The sequence below is a fragment of the Podospora pseudoanserina genome, chromosome 4, assembly GCF_035222485.1.
Source record: "Podospora pseudoanserina strain CBS 124.78 chromosome 4, whole genome shotgun sequence".
NCBI lineage: Eukaryota > Fungi > Ascomycota > Sordariomycetes > Sordariales > Podosporaceae > Podospora > Podospora pseudoanserina.
In genome coordinates, this window is record NC_085923.1 from 486083 (window position 1) to 508984 (window position 22902).

At 51.7% G+C, this 22902-nt stretch overlaps 10 protein-coding genes across 10 annotated transcripts; 5 read left to right on the forward strand and 5 right to left on the reverse strand.

Moving 5' to 3' along the window:
• Positions 1-830: 830 nt before the first annotated feature.
• On the forward strand, positions 831-2458 carry QC764_401400 (uncharacterized protein; the record flags this gene model as incomplete). The annotated part of the gene is made up of 2 exons (XM_062946420.1): positions 831-1131; positions 1289-2458. Exons 1-2 carry the CDS (start codon positions 967-969, stop codon positions 2456-2458), a joined length of 1335 nt encoding a protein of 444 aa, XP_062800013.1. The 5' UTR covers positions 831-966.
• Positions 2459-3452: 994 nt separating this feature from the next.
• On the reverse strand, positions 3453-5831 carry QC764_401410 (uncharacterized protein). The gene is made up of 9 exons (XM_062946421.1): positions 5308-5831; positions 5163-5240; positions 4945-5103; positions 4514-4673; positions 4325-4439; positions 4099-4267; positions 3985-4070; positions 3758-3930; positions 3453-3694 (listed from the first exon to the last, which is right to left on the reverse strand). The coding sequence occupies exons 1-9, from the start codon at positions 5392-5394 to the stop codon at positions 3660-3662; spliced, it is 1062 nt and encodes a 353-aa protein (XP_062800014.1). The 5' UTR covers positions 5395-5831; the 3' UTR covers positions 3453-3659.
• A 110-nt stretch (positions 5832-5941) lies between these two features.
• QC764_401420 (uncharacterized protein) lies at positions 5942-7468 on the forward strand. The gene is made up of 3 exons (XM_062946422.1): positions 5942-5974; positions 6243-6902; positions 6979-7468. Exons 2-3 carry the CDS (start codon positions 6545-6547, stop codon positions 7179-7181), a joined length of 561 nt encoding a protein of 186 aa, XP_062800015.1. The 5' UTR covers positions 5942-5974; positions 6243-6544; the 3' UTR covers positions 7182-7468.
• On the reverse strand, positions 7465-9518 carry QC764_0061530 (uncharacterized protein). The gene is given in 5 exon segments (XM_062940515.1): positions 7465-7672; positions 7721-7979; positions 8037-8905; positions 8986-9297; positions 9312-9518. The coding sequence occupies 3 exon segments, from the start codon at positions 8829-8831 to the stop codon at positions 7626-7628; spliced, it is 1101 nt and encodes a 366-aa protein (XP_062800016.1). The 5' UTR covers positions 8832-8905; positions 8986-9297; positions 9312-9518; the 3' UTR covers positions 7465-7625.
• Positions 9410-10475, forward strand: QC764_401432 (uncharacterized protein; the record flags this gene model as incomplete). The annotated part of the gene is made up of 3 exons (XM_062946423.1): positions 9410-9643; positions 9718-10379; positions 10454-10475. The coding sequence occupies exons 1-3, from the start codon at positions 9566-9568 to the stop codon at positions 10473-10475; spliced, it is 762 nt and encodes a 253-aa protein (XP_062800017.1). The 5' UTR covers positions 9410-9565.
• Positions 10476-10630: 155 nt separating this feature from the next.
• Positions 10631-15749, forward strand: QC764_401433 (uncharacterized protein; the record flags this gene model as incomplete). Its single annotated transcript, XM_062946424.1, has 11 exons — positions 10631-11055; positions 11111-12221; positions 12277-13316; positions 13380-13642; positions 13805-14116; positions 14192-14223; positions 14279-14437; positions 14498-14888; positions 14951-15124; positions 15180-15452; positions 15501-15749. The coding sequence occupies exons 1-11, from the start codon at positions 11004-11006 to the stop codon at positions 15747-15749; spliced, it is 4056 nt and encodes a 1351-aa protein (XP_062800018.1). The 5' UTR covers positions 10631-11003.
• Positions 15750-16564: 815 nt separating this feature from the next.
• Positions 16565-18205, forward strand: QC764_401440 (uncharacterized protein; the record flags this gene model as incomplete). Its single annotated transcript, XM_062946425.1, has 3 exons — positions 16565-16717; positions 16807-16913; positions 16974-18205. 3 exons carry the CDS (start codon positions 16565-16567, stop codon positions 17854-17856), a joined length of 1143 nt encoding a protein of 380 aa, XP_062800019.1. The 3' UTR covers positions 17857-18205.
• Positions 18206-18404: 199 nt separating this feature from the next.
• On the reverse strand, positions 18405-19109 carry QC764_401445 (uncharacterized protein; the record flags this gene model as incomplete). The annotated part of the gene is made up of 2 exons (XM_062946426.1): positions 18405-18781; positions 18836-19109. 2 exons carry the CDS (start codon positions 19107-19109, stop codon positions 18405-18407), a joined length of 651 nt encoding a protein of 216 aa, XP_062800020.1.
• Positions 19110-19939: 830 nt separating this feature from the next.
• Positions 19940-20443, reverse strand: QC764_0061580 (uncharacterized protein; the record flags this gene model as incomplete). Its single annotated transcript, XM_062940516.1, has 1 exon — positions 19940-20443. One exon carries the CDS (start codon positions 20441-20443, stop codon positions 19940-19942), a length of 504 nt encoding a protein of 167 aa, XP_062800021.1.
• A 332-nt stretch (positions 20444-20775) lies between these two features.
• On the reverse strand, positions 20776-22068 carry QC764_401450 (uncharacterized protein; the record flags this gene model as incomplete). The annotated part of the gene is made up of 1 exon (XM_062946427.1): positions 20776-22068. The coding sequence occupies one exon, from the start codon at positions 22066-22068 to the stop codon at positions 20776-20778; it is 1293 nt and encodes a 430-aa protein (XP_062800022.1).
• Positions 22069-22902: the final 834 nt, after the last annotated feature.

The window sequence follows — 22902 nt, forward strand, 5'->3', positions numbered from 1 at the left end:
ATTAACTACAGTCCAGTAGGTTATATCTTGTCTATGCCGTATCACCCTCCTCTCGTTAACGCACAGCAGGCTACGATTGCCAAGCTCACGATTGCTCAAGGTTTATCTGTAGGCGCACCAGGAATTGGAGAGTAGGCGGTGAAGGTCTAGGTGCATGTGTGGGGTGATCTTGGTCTGTACATGTAGGCGTGAGGGGCGCAGTGCATGCGGCCCACGATGATTGGGAGGGACTGCAGCAGATTGCGCGACATTACAGTCTAAGCCGGTTTATCCGCTCCCTCCGTCCCCTTTCGGCATTCATTTCGGAAGAGCCTCGAGATGCGATATGCACGATGTTGTCCCATGCTTCCCGCAGGACAACAAAGATAAGAGATACAACTCAGCGGCTTTCAAGTCGCAACGTGCTTCAATGAGAAAGCCATGTGATGTCAGGACCTGTGGTACTTGTTGGGCCAACAGAAGCGGCTGCCAACGACATGTCCCACATATCTTCAAACATGAAGACCGAGGTTGGCTCAGAAACTGAATACCACGGGTAGACACCTAGGTTGCAAAGCCATGAAAAAGGGATCCCAATGGTCGATATCAGACATCTAAGTTTGTCTCATATAGAGTCATGTGGGTTAGTTGATCGCATCAACCTCTGCTTCCAGTGTTAGTTAACCAACATTATTTCACTTTCTCTGTGCCCCAGCTGGACCAATCACTTTCTTCTCTGTCTTAGCCGGTCCATTGTCGGTGTTGGCGAAGACTGAAATGCAGCAACCGAAGTCGCTCCCACTCGAGAACAAATTCCCCGCACTTGCGGCTCAACTATGAGTGGTAAACAGTTCTGATTGGGGACATGAACAGGCGCCACCCCCTCCTTTTTATTCGACGCAGTACAGTCCTCCCATAATCGACGCACAGCTTGACAGCAGAAGTCGGTGTGGCTTGGGGCTCCTGGTGGGTAGAGCGGGCTTAGATATGCGGGGTCCCAAGGTTGGCATACCAGGCCATAAGGCGCCCAACTTCGAGCCCAAAGCAGGTGGTTCGCGCACTTTGCTGGTTGCAAAGCCTCTCAAGCCAGCCAACCTGTCAACCACTTTCATCATCAAGAACGCCCAATCTTTTAGATACCCCGGCAAGTTCGTACGTTACCTCTGATCAGGCACCCTGCTCCATCCCTCATTGTTTCCTTCCCGACTAACAATCCTGGTGTGGATCATTGTCCACAGTACCATACCAAATATTTTGACTGTGCCACACTGGCCACGTTGGTTTGTGCTGGGCATTGAACTGAGAGGAGATGCGGCCCCTCCGTCCCGGCTTATCTATCCGACCTCCCGCACATCAGCCTCACTCGGCGTATGTCACAGACGGTAGTGAAGAAGATTCTGTCTACTATAGCGAGGACGAGGACGACCCTCACGGGGGCCACTCCATGGTATATGAGAGAGAACCAGCACCATACGGGCCTGGTCTTCCAAAGACCCCATTACGTTCACCCAGTACAGAATACACAGCTTCAACCATCCCGCCGTCTCCCACTTATCGCCTCCCACCGGCAGGGACACCCTTGTCCAGTCCAGGCTTTATGAGCGGATTCCCACCACGACCTCACCAAGGATACCGGCCGGGGCCGCCGCCACCTCCTCCCCCGGCAGGTTATGGGAGACCAAACATCCCATATCAGCAACCACAACCGTACCCGATTGCTTCTATGTGGGGAACATGGACTCTTCCTCCAGCCTATCCTCCTACACCCAACACCCCCTTCAACGAACCAAGAAGGCCTGTTCCCCATGCCCCAAACCTACCCAATAATCGTTGGATGCCACATCCCGATGAAGACCCCATCCCACACCGCCCTCACCGAAACCGGTCTCCCGGGCCTACACTACAGTTTCGACGCTCCCGGAGCAACATGCGAAAGCGCAGTTCGTCCGAGACCCGAAAGCCCCGTCCGCTAGACCCCCAAATAGCAGCGGCGTTAAAGGGAAAGGAGCATGAGAACATGGTCCTTCGAGAAGAACTCAAGAGGGCAAAGACGAAAGAGGCCAAGAGGGAGGCCAAGGAAAAGGAGGCCGAGTTCCAAAGGTTAAAAGGTCTCGAGGAGGAGCTGAGAAGGTATAAATTGTTCGAACAAAAGAACCAGATGAAGCAGGAAATAAAGAACGAGATATATGCAGAGTTTCACCAGGGGATATCGACATCACCTACGACGTTGGCTGGTCAGCTGGGGCCTAGCTCTGGGTTCTCGTCGGAGGCGACACCGTCGTCTAATGCTTGGACGCAGGGGGGGTTAATTATTGGGCGACAGCCTGCTCCAAGGGCCATTGCAGGGGGGGTGTCTTTGGGTGATTACTTGTTTGATCGGTATGGGAATCCACAGCTGGAGGTGTACGCGAGGCCATTGGAGACACAAGATGTTGGTGTGAGGGGACGGCAACCAGGTCCCCATGTGCGGTTTCCATGATTGCGGATTGTGCTGTAGATATATTGTATGACTTTCATAGGGCAGGCACCCACATATTACGATAGTTTCCATTAAGGGTGACAGTGATTGGCAATAACTGCCATCATGTGAGCCATTATCTGGACCACCATGATCCCTAGCCTACGAGACCTATCAATCAAATGAAAGACTTTCATGCCGTGTTGTTAAGGCATTCCTCGAAAGCCCGTCCAGGGGCATCCTAGAGTATCCGGCATACAACAACAATTATCTTAAGATTTGCATTGTTGTCAAGTTACCTAGATCAAGGGTCTGATCAAACAATGCTAAGTCCGAGAATCAGGGAAGATATCCGCGGTAGGCCCGCATCTTCCACTTTCTGTATTACCACTACATCATGAAGCATTCACGACAAATTGGCCATCACCTTCCTCACGCCATCGTCCATCTCGCCAAGCCCTCTTTCCTCTGCATACTTCAGCAAGCGTCCTTCTTCTGTTGCCGCATGAACCTCCAACTCATTATCGCCGTCGAGCAACTTTCTGCAGAAACTTAAAAGCTCCAGCTTTATCCTAGCTTTTAACTTGACCGCAAAACCATACTCCTTGGCAGCCGCTTGCACCTCTGGAAAATCTTTCAAGTTCGAATTGTCACGGAGAGCGAGGAAGTGCGTCAATCTTCAGATATAGGGCCAAGGTTGGTTAAGTGGCCATGATAGGAACTGCCGTAGATTATCAGAGACTTCAGGTTTGGAGGATACCGGAGACTATCAAGAGTGCAAGAGTAGAATAAGCAGCTTTACTGTTTGGCAAATGGCTGGCAGGGCCCAAAAGGCGTGTGGCAGTCTCCTGATCCAGGTAAGCCTTGGCCAACTCCAGTGAACGCTCCACGAGATCCCCCTTGCGGGTGTTGTCCAGGATCGGCGCTGCAGGATTCAGAACGTGCTTGTTGCTGGCGAACGATTGGAAATATTTTCTATTCACTGAGGCCAGCTGCGTCTTCTGGGAGCCCCAATCCGAAAAAGATGGTATTGTGTGTATAAATGGCAGTCTACAGGCCTCGCGAGACAAGGCGATCAACAAGCCTCGAAAATAACTTGTAATACGTCAAGTTCGCTATCTTCTTCGGACAATAGCCACTGGATACAAGCCATCCAGTCTTGTCACAGCGTCCATCCAAAGCATGTCACCATATTTCCCTCTCAACTCCAAAATTCCACCCCTCACTCGTGTGAATGACCCGGCAAAGCCTTGAGCCCTATTGTTTGTTTCGCAAAAATTAGTAACCAATCTATGCCTGCCATTCAAAACGCAGACTTACAGCCGTCGATATCCTCCTTAACCACTCTCTTGACCTGGCACTGGTTAGCCTTATCAAAGGTCTGCGTCGTTAAACCACGGCATGTGGCAGCAAAGCAGCGGTTGTCCATGGCGTGCTGGAGAGTGTCGTCCTTCCAGCCAAAGACATAGTCGCCATGTTGGCCGTAGCCGGTCCTATTTGATGTTAGCGCACTGCTGGCAACCTTTAGAATGGGGCAAAGGGCCTACGGGTCTCCCTGGCTCAGTACAAAAGGCTGAGAGCCATCGGCGGGCCATTCAGCCCTGTTGTTGAAGGCACGGGTATCCCAGACGATCTATTCACAGCGTCAGCGTAAGGCAGACATCAAAGCCACGACAACAACCACTTGCCTCGTAGTGGACCTGTGGGATCTTGACCGGATGGCTCGCAGGGCAGGCAGCATCGACAACGGCAAAGGTGGCAGGCCCGGACGTAGGGTGAGCAACGTGGTCCATGTGGTTCGGAGTGTCGAGGTTCTTCCCGTCCCAGCAGCTTCGTGGTCGTCAGCACTATCAACGTAAATTGACGTAGGCTTAAGAAACAACGTACATGGGGAAGATAACACTGCTGCGGATGCCTCCGGGGCATGGAGTTGTTGGAAAGCTCTCGGTGTCAAGCTTAGGATCCATGCAGGGGCTCATGGTGTTGCCCTGGAAGTTGGGACCTGTACAAGGTGAGATACTGTCATTTAAAGACCAAATGGACCAGAAACCAGGCCTATGCTTTCCCCCTGCATACCTGTGTAGCAACGATAGCAGCTCTGCATCTTGCGACCAAGGCCAGTCGAGGTGCGGCGTGCTGCATCGCCAGTGAACATTCTGAAGCCTGGCTTAAAGGCAGTAACGGTTTTAGGACCAGGAGCCGTATAGTATACGGTGATGCCAGCTTTGTAAAAGCTCTGTTAGCTGCCTTGTCTTCAAAGAATCACGAAGAAACGATGTGGTGGATGATGCTTGGTTCGGGCTCAGGGGTCACTCAGGGATCCCGTATAGCCCTAACCCTAGAATGATGATATAATGTGTCGAGACGGAGATTGCGAAGAAACTCGTCATACCGTTGGCATTTCCAATGGCCTAGAACAAAGATGTCAGCATCATGTCTCATTGTTGATCGATGTTTGGTGTTGGAAAACTTAAAAGCCGGCACGAGGAAGTGAACGGGGCACCCACATCATTGACCATCTGGGGAACACGCTTGTAGGTTCCGTTTCGAGCCTTAAAGTACACGTTGGCAGTCCAGTAGTTGCTCAAATCTTGATCAAACGAGCATGTTGTGCATGTCGCTAGCTTGGAAATATCGCTGTAGGGCATGGTAACGTTGAACGCATTCTAGAGAGCAACGATCAGCGAGGGTGACGGCGTTTCGTTGAAAATATGATTCGACGCACTCCTCCAACAACCTGATGGACGTGAGCAGAGGGAATACCGCCGGGCTCAACGAGAGGATCGATGCGATCGAGGACGACCTGGGATAAAGATGGTCAGTATTCTGGAAGGAACCTGAACTCAGTGGCGAGTGGAAGAGGTGCTTACCTCGGAGCAGCCGAATCGAAGCATGGTTGTGCTAAAGCCCTGGCCGTAAACGGCCGGGAGAGAAAAAAGGCCATACAAGACCTTCATGGTGGAGTGAGAGACAACGAATAGCTTCGTCGATCTTGGCTTTGCAGGACGGATTGAGAACCACGAGGCGGCCTGGGGTCGTCGGCGGGCCGTCGCGCTCTTTTAAAAGTTTCGCGTGTACTCCATGCCAACCTCACCTCTCCCGTCTTGGAAAGAGTGAAGCTCAAGGAGGCAATGCTGTGGCAAGTCAAGTGCCGGGCATACCGTGCATTGATTGTGGGGTTGATTAAATGTGATTAACCACGGCCTATCAAATGCACGACATGTTGATAGCACTTGTCAATCCTTCGCTTTTAACCGATCCTCTGTCCAACAGGATGGCTCGGCCGAACCTCTTGGTTATTTTGGTGATAGCTGAATATATCAAGGCGGCAATACTCATCGGCTCCGACATAAGACTTGACTGGAGCGCATCGTCTTCATCAACCAAGATGATTGCACCTGACGTAATGTCGGCATCGGAAAGACATCCTTACAAAGCTTCGCAGACATGTTTAATGTCCGGCCGTCTTTCTCACGTGGCCGATGTTTCTCTCAGCCTGTCAACAACAATCTTGGCTGGACAACACCACAGAGAAAGGTGTGGATATATTACTTTGTTTGTTTCAGCATGCCCAGCCTACTAGAACCACTCCTATACCGAACCTCAAATGGGACCTCACTCGACCCGCGCAAATCAGGTGCCTGGAATCCATGCGAATACACCTCAAGTACCTTACCTACTTCGGTGTGCGAGGCTCAGAGTCCGGCTTCCACGCTCAACGTCACGTCCCTCAAACGATCTACGTGCGCATTTTCTCAGCAAAAGGACCGCATTTCTGACTTGCTGATGAAGTTGTGTTTCACAGTCATGCCTGTATCATGTGATCCCCTCTCCATGCAAAGTATCTGCGGTCCGGTCAGCTTCGGAGTTAAAGCACCAAACTCTTATACCAACCTCAGCTCTAAACGCCAAGCCCTACAAAATGATGGTAGGCGCCAACCATGATTCCGAGTCAGACCGGTGCTCAGTAAAATGCTCTACTTGAAAAGCCGTCCATCATCAGAACTTGAAATATGTCTGCTGTTCTTCTTTTCCTCGCGGACCTTGACCTTGAAACGATCCCAGCGCTCAATTTAAAATCTTGCACAAGTATCAACCCTTTCAAACATGAGTTCAAACTGCGCTCATTTCCTGTCAGCTTTGCCGCCTCTTCACCTACTGTGTTTCTCCTTTTTGCTTGGGGCAACCCTATACCAAAGCTTCATCATGACCAAGATCAGCTACCGAGCCCTCCCAAAGGCCGCTTTCCGAAGCCTTCAGAAACAGGCCTGGCCGTTTTATTTCCGATCCCAATCATTATTGGTCGTTATCACTGCTGTGACTATCCCTCGAGATGATCTTGTTCCCTTCGAGGCAAGCCTCATGAGCTGGGTTCCCCACGCCGTTGCGTTCACCTCAGCAATGTTGAATACATTCATCTTTGAACCTGCTACACGAAAGGCCATGGTTCAAGTTACTCATCAAGGTTCGTCTGATCTCATCATGATTCGATATCCTCTGACTTTCGGACATGGTCTTTGCTGACATAGCCGTGACCTTAGAAACGAGAGATGGGCTTAGCTGCAACCTGACACAATATGATGAGAACAAGGTGATGGAGGGTGCTAGTGTCAGCGCATCGTCGGGGATGGTGGTGGTGAAGAGACGGTTTTCATTCAGCCACGCAATGTGCATCCACCTCAACCTGTTGACACTGGGCGCTGTGTTGGCTTATGGCTGGACATTGGCCGCGAGGATCCGGTGAAGGAGGACTGAGGCTTAGAACTGCGTCTCGGTATAGTGTCCAGTCGCGGATGCTACTCTTTGGTATGATGACGGAACTGGGACAAGCGCTAGACTTGATGCTATTATCGATCATTAAGCTGATCTTGGCTGCAATGATATCAAAGTTTGAGTGCGGCAGTGATGTTCGGATTGGGCTTGTTCCGATGGAGTGGCTCACTACATGCCAAAGACGTGAATACCCAGCTGTGTCGATTGTGGGAGTCGTCTATATGTTTCGTTATATAGCAATAGACCACTATTGCTACCCATATTCTCTCATCAATGTCTTCATACATCGACAGTAGAGCTTCCCTGTTCCTCTTTGCTGGCTCCATCGGCTCAGCCAGCTGTAGCTGGTCGACCCCAGATCACTTCTGGCATCCTCCGTTCCCTTTAGACCATTCACCCAGTGCATAAGCCGCGCTCACTTCTTCTCCCGAATATCTGGATTCCCAGGAAGCGTATCAAGCCCTATAACCATGTCAGCTCACATTCCCCTCTCACGAAACAAAGACTCACATCCATCCACCTCCTCCCCCACTCTCGAAGACACACTACACCTCTTTGCCTCCCCCAAAGACTGGCTCTCCAGTACATGACAATTAGCCCCAAAGCACACCCCATCCATCGCCCGTTGCAGAGAATCCCCTTTCCACCCAAACACATAGTCCCCATGCTGCCCATACCCCGTGGTATCACCCGTGCTCAAAACAAAAGGCTGCGACCCATCCTCCGGCCACTCATCCGGGTCATTAAACAAACTCGTATCCCACACAATCTACTCCCCATTAGCATTTCCCAAACAGCACACACTCCCAAAAGACGGTTAACCCACCTCAAGCATCAACTGCGGTATCCTAACAGGATGACTCTCCGGACACTGTCCTCCCGTCCCCAACCCAGTAAACGTATGCGGCCCGGTTTCAACCGGATACGCCACATGGCTCTTATGATCAGGACTGTCCAAATTCTTCCCATCCCAACAAGTCGGATAAAGCACATTACTCCTAATCCCCCAGCACATTTTATTGGGTAACCCCTCAAAGTCCACCGCATCATCCACGCAAGGCGCTTTATCATCCCCTCCAAAGTCAGGCCCGGTATAACACCGGAAGCAAGTTTGATTCCTCAACCCCTGCGGTTCCCTCCTCCCGGCATCCCCAACCAACATCCGGAATCCAGGCCGAAAGGCAGTCACGTCCCCTATCCCACCGCTGACGTAATACACCACGAAGCCACCATCCGTTTTGGTAGTGAAATCATCGCCGAATAATAGCCTGTTGGGTATTTGGGGGACGCGTTTGTAGGAACCATTTCGTGCGCGAAAATAGAGGTTGGCGGTCCAGTAGTTTGAGAAGTCTTCAGAGTAGGAGCAGGTGGTGCAGTTGGCGAGGGAGGAGATGTCGGTGTTGTGTGGCATGGAGATATCGAAGGCGTTGCCGCCCACGATTTGGTGGAGGTGTGGGGAGGGTAGGGAGCCTGGGTTGACGAGGGGGTCGATTCGGTCGATTACGAGCTGGTGGCAGCCGAAGCGGAGCATGGTTGATGAGACGTTTGGGCCCCAGGGGGAGGTGCCCAGTTGGGGGGCGGCGAGGCCGAGGGTTGAGAGGAGGGATAGGAGGAGGAGCATCGTGGTTGCTAGATCAGTGGAGTATCGGTCGGTGAAGTTGGGGAGGGCGGTGAGTGGAGGGAGGCTGTAGATATCTGTTGACCATCATGGCACACTCTCAGCAGATGGATCAGCAAGCTGCAGATACCTAATCAATTGTTCGGATGGTTCCAACCTATGGATTGTTGTGTGCGCGCCGAGCCGCCCGGTTGATAGTAGAAGACTTATTTTGCCAATCTTCCGGGCAATGGTGACTGGATGGATTATTATCGTCTTGATGAAGAGGCAGCCATCATCGCAGTACCGAGATTGCGACCACGTGGCAGACAAGGCGTTCCTCGATCTTGATCTTGGGAGGCTTCGAAAGATATGCGAGATGCATCATGGCTCGCGTGGTGGACGAGCAGAGCGGTTGCTTCTTGCACCGTAAATCGAAGGGCAAGGAACTGAAAATATGGAGGACGCGGGAGAGTCATACTACAGTGGACGGTGGACGGTGGTCGGTGGTCGGCCGTCAGTCGTCGGCAAAATTGGATGGCGACCTGAAAGTCCGAGGAGCGGAGGAAGGCGGGCATAGCAGTGTCAAGAACCTTCCATCGCACTTTCCACCCTCGCATTGAGCTGCGAGAATAGCATGAGATATGCAACCTGTGGATATCTCGAAAGAAGCAACCAGTGAGAATCGAGGGGGAAATGCTGGTTAATTTGTTCAACTATTTATCCTCCACCTGTCTTTGCGGTACCTGGTCCTCCACATGAATACCTCTCGATGCACCGCGATACTTCTGGTGCTAGATGTGGCATGTACCAGGTTCAGAGCTTCCTCGACGAAGGTTATAAGTCCCACATACTTCCGTATCGAGAACCAGTCGATAACCAAAGACGACGTGTTGTCCGACACACATAGGCAAACGCCGGCAAAATGAAGCTTTCATTTTCTCTTCTACTTCCTTTGCTCGTGATAGCCCAGGAGACAACCCTGGGAACAGGAGCGCATTTCCGGCTGACAAGATACTCAGGCACTGGCTGCCCGGAAGGCTCGAGCAACATAACAATCTCAGAAACAGGTGAGTGGATCATTATTACCTACAGCCAATTTCGAACCTACCTTGGGCCAGACTATACTCGAGCGGAGAGGGGTAAGACCTGTCATGTTTATCTCGCTATCATTGCCCCGAGCGTCGACCATCTCCCTCAAGGGGTTCAAGGGGTGCAGCACACGCTTGCGGACAGCGTATATGAAGGATACTACACTCAGCTCGATGATGGAGTGACAGCTCTTCACCACAGCACATACTACACCCATGATTTGGGCCCCTTCAACGTGGTCGCGACGGCAACATTCGATGGTGGTGAGACTTGGAAAGCACCTGGCAAATCGTACAGCGAGACCAGAGAGATCCCTCGCAGCTCCCTGGAGTATGGCCGCTGTGTCCAACCAGGTGCTAGAATGTCGGTATTCTATGCCCACGATCAGATCACCATGAGCAGCTCAAATCCAGAAGCCCGTGGCGTTTCGGTTGCGGGCGACACGGCCGACTTGTTGTATACGCGCCGTATCAGAGTCCTTTAAATGGAAAGATTAAATTTGCAGTGAGATTGGGAGAAAACCACGAATGCTAATTCGGAATATCATATTGTAGATGGCAAGCGTGTACTCCGTAAGCCACATCTTTGAGGAATTAGTCCGGAAAAGCGCTAGTACAGAGTCGGAAGGTGGGGCTATGATCCCGAGGAGGGGTGGTGGGGCTGTGGGGTGATTGCCGTTTGGATCTTGGCAGAAAGCTGCAACTGTCTTGACTCTGCCACCAACTTGGAATCCGGGACCAACGACAGATAGGACAAAATGCACTTTGTTCTTGCCATTAAAACCTATCTACTCTTTCGCTGTCATTGAAGTAGAATCCCCTTCCTTGCCAGCAATAATAATCGATTTTTAACCCTTTGAAAGCCATGATTTCAACCCACGGATAAATCGGCCATGATGCTCAGCTTCGCATTTTCCAGTCTGGTGTCGCACAACGGTGCGAGAATGCAGCTCGCTATGCAACCCATGGTATTGGGCGATGGCCATGACCGGGGGTCGAGCCTTGCCAACCTGCGCAAACATGTTTAATATCTACTGCCTGGTCCGGCTTTCGAGCTGAACGTGTTCATCATCCCCAGTAAAATCTTCGCGTCAACGACTCTGTGATGGAGAGCGAACAACCGATAGACTTGGAATGGCTTGCTGACTTGTCCAAAGGTAAGTACATACCATATACTCCAATATTCCATCTAATGTTTAACCCACATATCAGGTCAATCATTTACAACCTTTGGACAATCCCAATCTGCAAAGACTTTCGATTTCGGAGACGATGGCTTTACGGCTTCTCTGTCAGAAGGGAATGAGCTGCTCCAACTCACTCGGCCAGATCCTACTTGTGGTCTCATTTTCGTCAGAGGAAACTATCCTGACAGCGCAGCCTCCATGCTAGCCCGAGCTCAAAACCAGCAGCTGCATGAGGCTCAGAACAACGACACCTTTGGAACCAATCTGGTTCCAGAGAGTCCCCAGACGCCATCTTCGCCCTGGGCCGTGAGTGCCGCAGACCGAAAAAGTCAGGGATGGGTCAACTTTCGTTGGCCTTACGCCCAATATGTGCTTTTCCATTTGGATGCTGCCAAGGGTTTCTATCGTGAGATTGGAAGCTGGGACACCATATCATTTGTTAAAGACAAAATCTTCTTTCAGATTCACCGTCTGAGTTTGGGGGTTGGCAGTTCAGCCACCAGCGATGACCACCAAGATGACGTGGCACGTGCGAGGTTCAAAAGAGGAGGACCAGTTCGATTCGGGTGCCCATGTTCTCAGAATGATATTCATCGACAAGTTGACACATATACTATCACGAACAATGCCAACATTGTGTCCTGCAGAAGCAGCAACTATCGCACAAGAATCGAAATGACATTTTCGGTCAATGGCATACTCCAACCTCCCACCTTCCTCAACCCCTGCGACACAGCTGCAGACGTTGAATGGGTTGACATGACGAGTGAGGTCGAGGTTGACATTCGAGTCGGAGAGCCCACATATGTTGTGTCAACCTACGCCATACGTACTGAGGATGGGGTTGAGCACGACCCTTCGCTTCCGGCCGACCTCGCAGACTATCTGGGCGTCAGCCGTGGGTCGGTCAATATGACCGACAGACTCTTCACAAGCCTATGCGCAGCGAACTACGAAGCGATTGAAGCGGTGGAATTTTGCGTCATCGGCAGGGGCGTGGAACAGATACTGGGTGTCACATCAATTCCGACCTCGAGTTCGCATCCCACGAGCCCAAGTTTCTTACATGAACTAGGAGAAAAAGCTCTGATAGGGAATATCATGACATGTCAGTTTGTCGACGTGGAAAGCGCCTTGTATCTCAACCCAATCCTTCTGATTTACTCGATATCCAGACTAACACCGTTATAGTTATCAAATACGGCTTCTCGCCAAACTGCATAGATTCATTGGCTCTAGAGACTTGAAAAGGGATTTCTTGAACCAGTATCTGGAGCTGGAAAAGATCCGGCAGGCCTACCTTGACAAGCTCACAGCTGCCATTCAGGGTGCACTTGCCTGGTTGTTCGCCACAGATCTCAAGCCAGGGAGACTCCTTCTCGCAGTCCACAGTGAGCCCTCCAATATTTCTGACGGCCCAGTTTTTGAAAGGTTCAAAAGGTGCGCTGGGAAACGATCCGCCTTCAGCTGGGACACGACATACAACCGTGGCTGCTATGCCACCATGGCCGCCTGGTACGCCTACAGGGCATGTCCTTCTGCATTTCATACAAGGTTCATAAGCGAGATCATCGTCCCCAGGTTACCTGTAGCATACCACCTCGGCATGGAGCGGGCAAATCGCGATAAGCAACCGACTCCCAAAAGCAATGTGCTGCAATGGCTACATCTCAGCTCTATCTTGCTGCTCTATGACGAGCTGGGTTGTGCGGAATACGATCTCGACATTGATGTTGACGAGGTAAGAGAGACCCAAGAAAGAGCTGAAAAAAATGTCTCGCGTCTCAAAACCAACCAGCACGGTGGGTGGAAAGCACATCATGACGAGCTTGACAGGGCTCTCCTCCTGGCCGAGGAGATGCAGCTGGACCGATTGACGCACAGCAGCCGGTCCTACAATTTAGCGGTTTCTCGAGCCAAACAAACCAGGCAAAGGATCCGCGACCGCAAACGGACGGCAAAATTCTTGCCCGGACCAAAGCCGTGGATGGCTATAAGAGGACTTGGCAACGGGCCATGGGAGCTACACAGCACCAACCACGAAGCATACCTGAGAGTCGCCGATATCACCAACGTCCCATCTGCCCGAGACAGGCTGTTTGAATTTCTGTTGTCGGATTACTCCTTCATGACCTCTTGGGACTGGGCAGATGGTAACATGGTAGGCCGATGGTGGGACATCCAGCCTATCGCGATGATATGCGCCACCTTGCTGGATTTGAAATATGAAGGTATCTCCAACTCTGAGAAGCCGTTTTCCAACGGGTTAGCTGATCTGCTGACACTTTTGCTAGGGAAGCTGCAGGCTGCGCAAGCCAAGAAACCAGTCGGGGATGATGAGCACCCTCAGTCTCTCGACCGCCGAACGGACACACTCAGATCCGACGATCTAAATAGCAGCGAGATTTTGCCACGACAGCCCAAAATATCCGGCGAGATTGTTAACATGGAAGCCATGTTATTCAAGCTTATTCAGTCGGTGGAGGAGTCCCGTGGAAGTGAAATGGCCAAGTCTTTTGACTGGATATCGCAACGACCACCAAACCCTTGCTTTCCTGTAAGCTTCCCCATGTCTACCTCCCTACCTTGTTTTTATTGTCTGAGGAGCTCCGAGTCGTCAATGAGTTCATATGCACATTGTTATTCTTGAAATATCGTGGCGTTTAAATTTTTTATTTTTCTTTTGGTTTACATTCTCACATTCCCTCTCATATTGTAGGCCTGGTATACCTTACCTCGTTCACCACCTTCCTCGCCAACAACACAACTTCCACTTGTTACCCTGATACCGGAGCTAAAGGCTTATCTTCCTGACCATGGGCCCGAATTGTCATCCATTCAAAAAGTAGTGACCGACACGATGACCTCTGATGACGACTGTGTAGCCTTGCGTATGATTTGTTTGTGGGATATCACCCATGGGTCTCCGTTAGATTTCAGCTTCCAAGTCAAACCCGTCACCTGGACGACTATCCCCAGGTCAACCTATTCATCTCGGGACAGATCCTTGAAACAGCGTCTAAACAGTCGTGTAAGCTCTTTTCGCCTCGCCCAGCTCAGATTGCAAGCAGACACGGCTAATCATGTGCTATTCGAGGGACCTCAGCTCGTCGATCTAGGAATAAGGCACAGAATCCTGTAGGACCCCGCACCTCAAGGATCATGTAGTCAAGATGGTTGCTAATCTCCCTAGTCTATTCCCCATACTTACACTTTTTAACGCAGCTGGACTCTGCTATCTCTGGCACGATGCCGCGGCTTTTCACTTGAGAGATCACTTTGGCTCAGTGTCACGGTTCACTGACAGTAAGAAGGGACCGACGGGGTGGATTACAAGCATTAATATCTCGCAGTACGTTAATTCCCCTTGGAGGTTGGCTGTCGTACTCGTGTCACTAATAACAGGGCAAAGCTGGACTCTTCGGTCTCAGGCTGAAGTGAAAGAAGATCCGTATCGTGAACGTCACCGCCAGCACGGCAACTTCCCACCTGACAACATTGCTGAGCTCGGGGTTGGTATCGACACAAAATACATGGTCGAAGAGAGATCATCATCCATAATCTTTACGGGACATCCTTCTGGTCGTCTGTGGGTCTGCTCGATCATCTCACCAACGGTCAAATGGAATTATCTCGAAAGTCTCATCTCCAATTACACCCAACCACTCCTGGCCAACTTTGTTCATCAGCCATCGACCGCAAGGTGTCTGGTGTTCCTGATGTTCCTAGGACATCTGTGCGAGACGTTGGCGGATGAGTATGAGAAGCTTCTCTTGCAACTCGATGGCATAATCGAAATCAGGGTGCGTTGTTGAGTCAAGCGGGGCTTTTTATGTGGAATCGGCTGACAAGGATGAACCTGCAGGACCGTACGCTGTTTGAAGGCCCCGAAGACTGGTGGGGAACGGCGGAAGCAATCAACAAGCTCAAAAAGATGCTCTGGGGTTGGGACGCACTCAGAATCTTTAATGACAAGCTCTCCGCCTCTTTGACACAAGTCCAGAGGGCACACGACACCATGGATAATATTATCAAGCAGGTATGTTCTGACCGCAGTCGCACTCTACGACCGTAGAGTAATAACATTAGGTCAGGAGACATCGTATCAAGATGCAGAACTTGTCCAAGAGGCGAATACTGTCGTGGATGAGTTTCGAAAACGGCATGGCTTGCTTATTGACGTCCACGACAAGACGCAGTTGAAGATCAAACAGGTCACCGGTCTACGCGACGGCATCTCCACCATCACCAATGTGGTTGACGCCCAAACCGCCTTGGAGGACAACAAGACGACGATACAGCAAGGGAACAACATCAGGACCCTGACCTATATCACGATTGGCTATTTACCGCTTGGATTTGTCACGGTAAGCGTTGACAATGCTTTGCAAAGGCCTCACTAACAACACATACAGGGTCTGTATTCTGTACAACATGGCACCTTCATGAACTCGGCCACAGACTGGCAGTTTGGCGTCATGATTGTTTTGTTCTCCCTTGGCACCTGGATACTCGCGTACGCCCTCGAAAAAGCACTTGTGCGCGTCGACTGGAACATCATCAGGGGACACTTTGACCTGAATCCACTGCGATGGGCGTTCAAGTGGCCCGCCAAACCCACTCGAGATGGCGGCCAGGATCAAGGTCCGTCTGGTCTGGCATGAAGCAACGAGATCTCCCAAGAAAATTTCCCGAGTTGGCAGCTGATGGGAGGTTGAGGAAAGGCTCTTTGTCACTGCACAAACAGGAGTGAAGATCGCAATGCATGGAATGCTGCGCTGCAGCAGGAGAAGCAACCGAGCTTGGTAGCGGCTCCGCCGAAGGGGAACATGCACAAAAGCACGTGGATCACTGCTTGGCGGGTCTCTCCACTCGCACATGAAAGACTTATCCGAAGGCAGGATTGAAAGTGGGGGACTGGTTCACAACGCTCCGCCCGAGTGGATGTCAAACAGGGGGGCCGGGCCAAACATTCCCGCCGTTATCGACCGAACACATCCAGACTCGGCCAGGCGGCCCACTGCTTGGCCCCTGAAGCTAGCCAAAACAATGATCGACCTTCCCTGCGGAAACAGCGAGCATATAGCGTGCATGGCGGTTTTATGGGAGTGGAGACGGCAAAAATCACCCTTGGCCTTTTGCGCGCGCTTTTTCCGCCTTCAAGAGTGCGCCACCAGCCAGCAACCATGTCTCCTCGGTTCGCGCGATCCGACCTCCCTCGCTCGTCAAGTGAACCTCCAACGTCACCTCACCACCCCCCTTTCGTCCCAGCGTGCCAGCCTGTGAGGGTTGACACGGTACCTCACCCCCTCCTCCCACCAGCTATTAGGCAGGACAGGCCAGGGGACATGGGCAAGCTGGTGGCATTTTGACTAAGCGAATCTGAGATTTCCCGCCCCCTTCTTCGACCGCCGACAGATATCCCCATCCTTCACCACACTCGTTTCTGTCCTTCGCAGCCAATTTGCACATATACGCCATGACCGATGTACCAAATCGTGGCCCGGTACTGCTGGCCGTTAACACGACGGGTGCTGTCCTCGCCGGCATCACTTGCCTGCTACGATGCTTTGTTCGAACCAGAGTTGTGAAAGGGTTTGGGCTGGATGACTGGTTGATGGCGGCTTCAACGGTATGGACATTTTCTTGGCTCTCCAGACAAAAAAGCAACGAGAGAATCGCTCGGCTAACCCTTGACCATCTTGATTGTGTCACGCATAGGGTGCATATATCGCTTTCTGCTGCTTTTCAAACGTGGGGGTCACTCATGGCACAGGGAAACACAAGTCGGATGTCGACCCAGAGAATTACAAGATTGCAATGAACCGGTAATGCGCGAAACTGTCTGACGTGACAGGATGTTTGTTTGGCTGATTGTTGACTCTCAGATGGTACTACTGCTACCTCCTCTACGCCTGGTCCATGATTCTCGTCAAGCTCTCCATCGGCTACTTTTTGCTCCGAGTCACCATCACCCGCCTTCACAAATGGATCATTTACGCCGCGGGCGCCATCACGTGCGTCAGCTGCCTGACGTTTTTCTTCCTCGCCATGTTCCAGTGCTACCCGATCAGCTTCTTTTGGAACAAGGACCAGGACGGCAGATGCATCAACATGAACATCCTGACGGCGTTGGCTATCCTCTATTCGATCTTCTCCGTCGTCACCGATCTGACGTACGCCCTGCTGCCCGCGTGGGTGGTGGCTCAGCTCAACATGGATAAAAAGTCGAAAGTGGCGGTGATTGGTCTGATGGGGATGGGATGCGTGGCCAGCGCGGCGGTTATTGTTCGTGGGCCGTATCTTCGACACATGGGGAGTGAGGATTTCTTGTGGGATACGGCGCCGATTGCGATTTGGTCGTCTGTCGAAGCTGCGCTTGCTATCACGGCTGGGTGCCTTGCTTGTTTGCAGCCTCTCGTCAAGATGATTGGTGTGAAGCTTGGTCTCGCGGCTTTCACGACGGCCTCCAAATCTGGGGGGCGGGGGAGCAACCTCAAGATGACGGGCGATATCTCGGTGAGGCGATCTTTTACCCGACGAACCGATTTGTTTTCAAGCGCCAACTATCGTGAGCAGCAGGCGGCTGGGGAGCTGAAGCTTCAGCCGGGGTTGTCGGGGTACACGGCCAAGTGCTACGGCAACACGAGCGAGGAGGAGTTGAGGCCGGTGACAAAGGATACGGATGCAACGCTGAGGGGGGATAGGGACAATGAGAGCAAGGAGAGCATGAATGGGGTTGTGAAGGCGAGGGAGAGGGAGTCAGTATGATGATGGCTGGCAATATGTTACAGAAGTCTCTTTTATGTTTGCATAAAGGAAGTGTGATGACGACTTGGATACGGATGGATACCCCTCACCCCCACACACCCCAGAGCACCCCATTTTCTGAGCAATTATTCAGCGTTTTGATGGTCGGTTTTGGTGTTTCTTTTTTTCTTTTTCTATTGGGCGGAATATCTGTTGCATCATCATTGAGCTTTTTTGGGGGGGCGTGATGGAAAGTTCTTTTGTTTGCTTGGAAAAGCGAGGTACATGTATAGACTTGGGTACACGTGTAGATATATGCTAGCGATAAGTTTTGATAAAATTTAATTCGAGTTTGAGCGATGAAATGAGATAGACTCTTGATGAATGAGTGAATGCTACCTAAATATTCCAGCTCTTTTTTTCCCTTTAGAAATCCCCTCTATGAAGCAGCAGATCCGGACCAAGACTTGTTTTATCCCATCCCCCACCTCACGACGCAGCCACAGAGCGACCGGGAAAGGGTGAGTTTGCCGACAAGTCACGGCATGACAGTGGAGGTATGAATGGAACTACCACTTGGTGGTAACAACCCTTCTGGTGGTGACGGCTGGCACGCTGGTGGCAATCCAGGTGGTTGTCACTCCGGGGATGCTGGTAGCAGTCCACGTCACGGTCACGCCCGGAGCAGACAACCTGCTGGTTGTCACTGTACCGCCCGGAACGGATAGGGTGCTTCCCACAGAGATGGGGATTCCGGGAGCGCTCGCCGTGACTGTTCCGGGGACACCGGGAACTGCACATGCGGAGGTGCCAGGAACAACAGAAGTTGCAGTCACCGTGCCGGGGACACTGGTCGCGATCCTAGTGGCGGTTACGGTGCCGGGAGCGCTGGTAGCTGTGACAGTGCCCGGAACGCTGGTGGCGACCCTCGTGGCGGTCACGGTGCCGGCAGCGCTGGTAGCTGTGACGGTGCCGGGAACACTAGTAGCTGTGACGGTGCCGCGGACACTGGTGGTGCCCCTAGTGGCCGTCACGGTGCCGGCAGCGCTGGTAGCTGTGACGGTGCCGGGAACACTGGTAGCTGTGACGGTGCCGCGGACACTGGTGGTGCCCCTAGTGGCCGTCACGGTGCCGGGGGTACCAGGAAAGCCGACAGGAATGCTGGTTGCGATGGGGAGATTGATGGGGAAGCCGGTACTGATGCCGATGGGGATGGCAGCTGCCGTTGCGGTCGAGGCGAGGCCTGCGAGGGTTGAGATGGTGGAGAGCTTCATTGTCAGGGTAGTATGGAGGGCTTGTTGATATGAAGATTTGATGATGATGATGATGATGATGGTGAGGATTCTGTTTACTTTTGATTCGGGAGGGAATGATGACTTTATAGTACTTCACTTGACGACAATAACCCCCTTCCGTCTTTCCTTGAATCACATCATATCACCTACCTAGGTACCTAACCAGCAACGAAGTCATACCGCCAAGTATCTCGCTACACCTAAGATCCCTGAACAGCATATCATACCGCCGAACGTATAAACCCCGAACATGCTTACACTGGGGAGCCTGAAACAAAACAACATGGGAGGTGATTGGATAATTGAAGATGGTGTATCTGTCCGCGTCGCTATACGAGCCAAAAGGATCTTACCCTACCAAGTTGAAAGAGATGCATGTCGAGTAGTTGATATTTGCTCACAAGGTACGCGCGGTGTGCAGATACGAGGGTGCATTGGGAGAAGGCAGGAATATGTCTGGAAGGAGGATCGAGTGATTCGTCACCACTACAGGGGTGAGCTTATGGGTGCAGCAAGGCCAAGGCGGCTGTGGGCAGGGGAAGGGGAAAACAAGGAGATGTCAGCCCTACCGAGTATATGAGAACTTTTGTTCAAAAAAGACACGGCTATAAGGTACAAGAACGTCGTGCTGGCATTTGGCGACGGTAATATTTACAAAAGTTCAAAGAGGGGTTGAAGCCGAGGGGGACAGGAACTCGAATACAGCTAATAATAAATATCTTGAATGTATATTATCAACTCCTCATCAGTGCCAGTCAAAGCACATCATCTGTCCGTGAGAATAACATCCAGAGCCCTTCCAATTCCTCCTAGGCACCAGCCTTACCCTTGCCATCCTCCTTCAACTCCCGAATCCTCCTATGCACCTCCACAAAAACCAACCCATCCAAAATCTCCGTCACCTCCGTAATCTTCTCCCCGTTCTCATTAAACTTCACAAACCACGAGACATCCAGCTTTATCTCCTCGTTCTCCCCATTCGCCAGGTGCAAATTGTCAACGTACACCGTCCTCGCGGCCCCAGTCATTGTCTCTGCGTCGACAACCAAATGCGTGATATCTACCGATCTGGTCCCGACGAACCGGGATTCACTCACGTATTGAGCCTCCCATGTCGCCACGTCAAAGGCAAAGTCTGGCGGTGCGCCTATGCTAGTGAGGAAAGATGCGGGGGCGATGTAGTGGAGGCAGTCGGGGGAGAGGACGGAAGAGAGGAGGGAGGGGTTTTTCTGGGTTGTTGCTTCGATGGGGCCGTGGAGGAAGGTTTTGAGGGTGAGGTGGAGGGTTTGGTGGAGGTTGGGGGTTGTTGCCATTGTGGTGGATTGGGGGGTGTTTATGGTGTCAACAAGGAAGAATGGCGGGCAAGGTCAACAAAGATCTGCTTTTACAGGAAATGTTGAGTTATATCATGCTCTTACCCCTCTTTTGAGGGCGAAAAGTGTCAACGTTCATGACGTGCCATAGGTGCATGATGCTGTTGGTTGTTGGTGGTAGTTTGAATCTTACTGCCCTTGGGTGTGTGTGTGTCTTGATGGAGTTGACAGAAGGGATGTGATTACTGTTAAGTATTTACAAATTAAGGCACCTTGCTAGGTATCTATAGACATACTTTGTTTCCTTCCCGACAGATAAACCGACACATAAACTACACAGTAATAGCCTTGGGATACATCCTCGTGCAGCTCAACCCAGTGTCGGACCCATCCCCACTCGACAGGAACACCTGATTGTTGCCACACAACAAAATATTCTTCCTGCCGCCAACATCAAGCGTGAGCTCGCCAGTCGCCGTGCTAACACACCCCTTCACCCTGATAGAATACGCAGGACTATACTCGGCACCCGTCCTCGCCTGAAGCCGAACAGACGCAGCGCTCCCTGGGCTCACCCAAGCACTGACCTTGTAGGTAGACTGCCCAACAAGGTAAAGAGTTGCCAGGTACCCCTCCTCGTCCAAGACCCATTTGTACATCTTGTAGACGTCGATGCCAGGCTCGACTGGCGCTGATGCCCAATCCATACTGCCGTACAAGCCGGCCATGCCGTTGATCAGCTGGGAAAAGAGGTAGCGCTGGCTGTTGGCGGAATCAGTCGCGACGGCGTTGAAGTTGGCGACGTTACTGCATCTTTCTGCTGGGGCGACTACGGTGGAGGTGATGGTTGATGTAACGGTGGTTGTTGAACCTATGACCAAGACGTTCCCTGTTACCGTAGTCACGGCGGTGGCAGTGACCGAGGCCGTTTCAGTCTGGGTGTTGTATTCTGTGGCAGTTACTTCGTCGATGACCGTGGTGGTGGTGGAAAGAGTAACGGGAATCGGGATCGTTGTGGCAGCCACGCTGTCGGTGAAGGTGACGGTCACTGTGGCGGCCGAGGGTGAAACGGTAATAGTCTCCTGGGTGGCTCCTGCGCACTTGCAGACCGAAATATACTTCTCCCATGATGGACAATGTGCTGAGGCGTAGCTTGGAATGGATGGCGCCAGGGTGCCACTCGTGGGTGCCAGGTCGGTATCGGCGGCGCGCGCCACGATTTGAGCCGCAGCACTCGGCAGGACTGTCGTGGTGGATGTGACCAAGACTGTAACGGTGTTATATGCGCGGGTAACGTAGACCAGGGAGCGCTGAGTCGTCGTGCCAGTCACCGTGGTGCTGATGGTGTTGAGCAATGTTTCGGTCTCGACAGTCGAATAAACTGTTGCCGTCGTGGCATCTGTCTCGACCACGCTGACATACTCGGTCGGAACTTCCGTCACAGTCTCGGTAACAGTGGTGACTTGGGGCGTGACTGTTACTATCTCGAAAGCCAATGAGCAATCCTGTAGGCCATCAACCAGGGGATCAGCAACGGCCTTGAAGCATTTGTTTGTGCGGCAGCAGGCGGCAGATGCCAGTTGAAGTAACCCAAAGGCCGAAACGAACGCAAGTCCCTGCTTCATCGTTTACGATAATGATGATGGGACGAAAAGAGTGACTAAAGTGAGTGTGGCAAAAGACAACAACAACCTTTGGCCAGCCCGCAACGGGGGCATTTTGCTTTTCAATGTTCCTACCATGATTCGAGATCTCCTTGGCGCTGTCAATGGTCTGAACTGGTTGGATTTGTGTGGAAATTGCGCATCAATATGGTCATGTCTGATTGGCCCCCTTTCCTCAGCTGAACTCCATGCTGCCGCATCCTTTGAGCCGCAACCCGAAATATGCTCGATGATCTGCTAGCGTCCAGCTGAGGTCCGAGAATCCTTGTCATCTCAGGATACCTAACCCATCATCGTGAATCATAGATGTCATCTGAGTTGTTGTGAAGCGTGCCAGCAGAACTGTGAGAAAAGTGATGGTATTGTACGGCACTGGAAAATCGGCTTCGGAGAGCAGAAATCTGTCTATATCAACAGCTAACCTGTGGCCCACAGGGCAGAAGCCCTAGGAGCAACCTGCCCGAAATATCACAGTTGTCCTCCGAGGAATACTGACATAACATCACAAGAAATCCCCAACAGCCCTACCTGTACAATATGCGTTGATAGATATGATTGAGATGGAGGAGAAAGTTGGTGTGCTGATGATAAGAAGAGATGCAAGACTTTCACCGGATGGAAGGAAAGCTTCAGCAATCAAGAGAAACCACCAGTCAGCATGAATATGGGATCGAAGACCTCCGTTTGTCAGCACCCATTTCTTATATACCTATTTAACCTTTCACCTCTAGAAAAGGAGCAGCAGATGAAAACAATCACCACATATCCGCACGAAACAACAGTATATCATGGGCA

Coding starts and splice junctions, on each gene's coding strand:
- QC764_401410 (XM_062946421.1), bottom strand. CDS start 5,394: ATGAAGGTCTTGTATGGCCTTTTTTCTCTCCCGGCCGTTTACGGCCAG. Junction 4,071..4,098: donor GTTGTTGTCGTGGCTTTGAT/GTCTGCCTTACG, acceptor CGCTGTGAATAG/ATCGTCTGGGATACCCGTGC. Junction 3,695..3,757: donor TAAGGAGGATATCGACGGCT/GTAAGTCTGCGT, acceptor AACAAACAATAG/GGCTCAAGGCTTTGCCGGGT.
- QC764_401420 (XM_062946422.1), top strand. CDS start 6,545: ATGAGTTCAAACTGCGCTCATTTCCTGTCAGCTTTGCCGCCTCTTCAC. Junction 6,903..6,978: donor GGTTCAAGTTACTCATCAAG/GTTCGTCTGATC, acceptor CCGTGACCTTAG/AAACGAGAGATGGGCTTAGC.
- QC764_0061530 (XM_062940515.1), bottom strand. CDS start 8,831: ATGCTCCTCCTCCTATCCCTCCTCTCAACCCTCGGCCTCGCCGCCCCC. Junction 7,980..8,036: donor TACCGCAGTTGATGCTTGAG/GTGGGTTAACCG, acceptor AATGGGGAGTAG/ATTGTGTGGGATACGAGTTT. Junction 7,673..7,720: donor GGGGGAGGAGGTGGATGGAT/GTGAGTCTTTGT, acceptor ACATGGTTATAG/GGCTTGATACGCTTCCTGGG.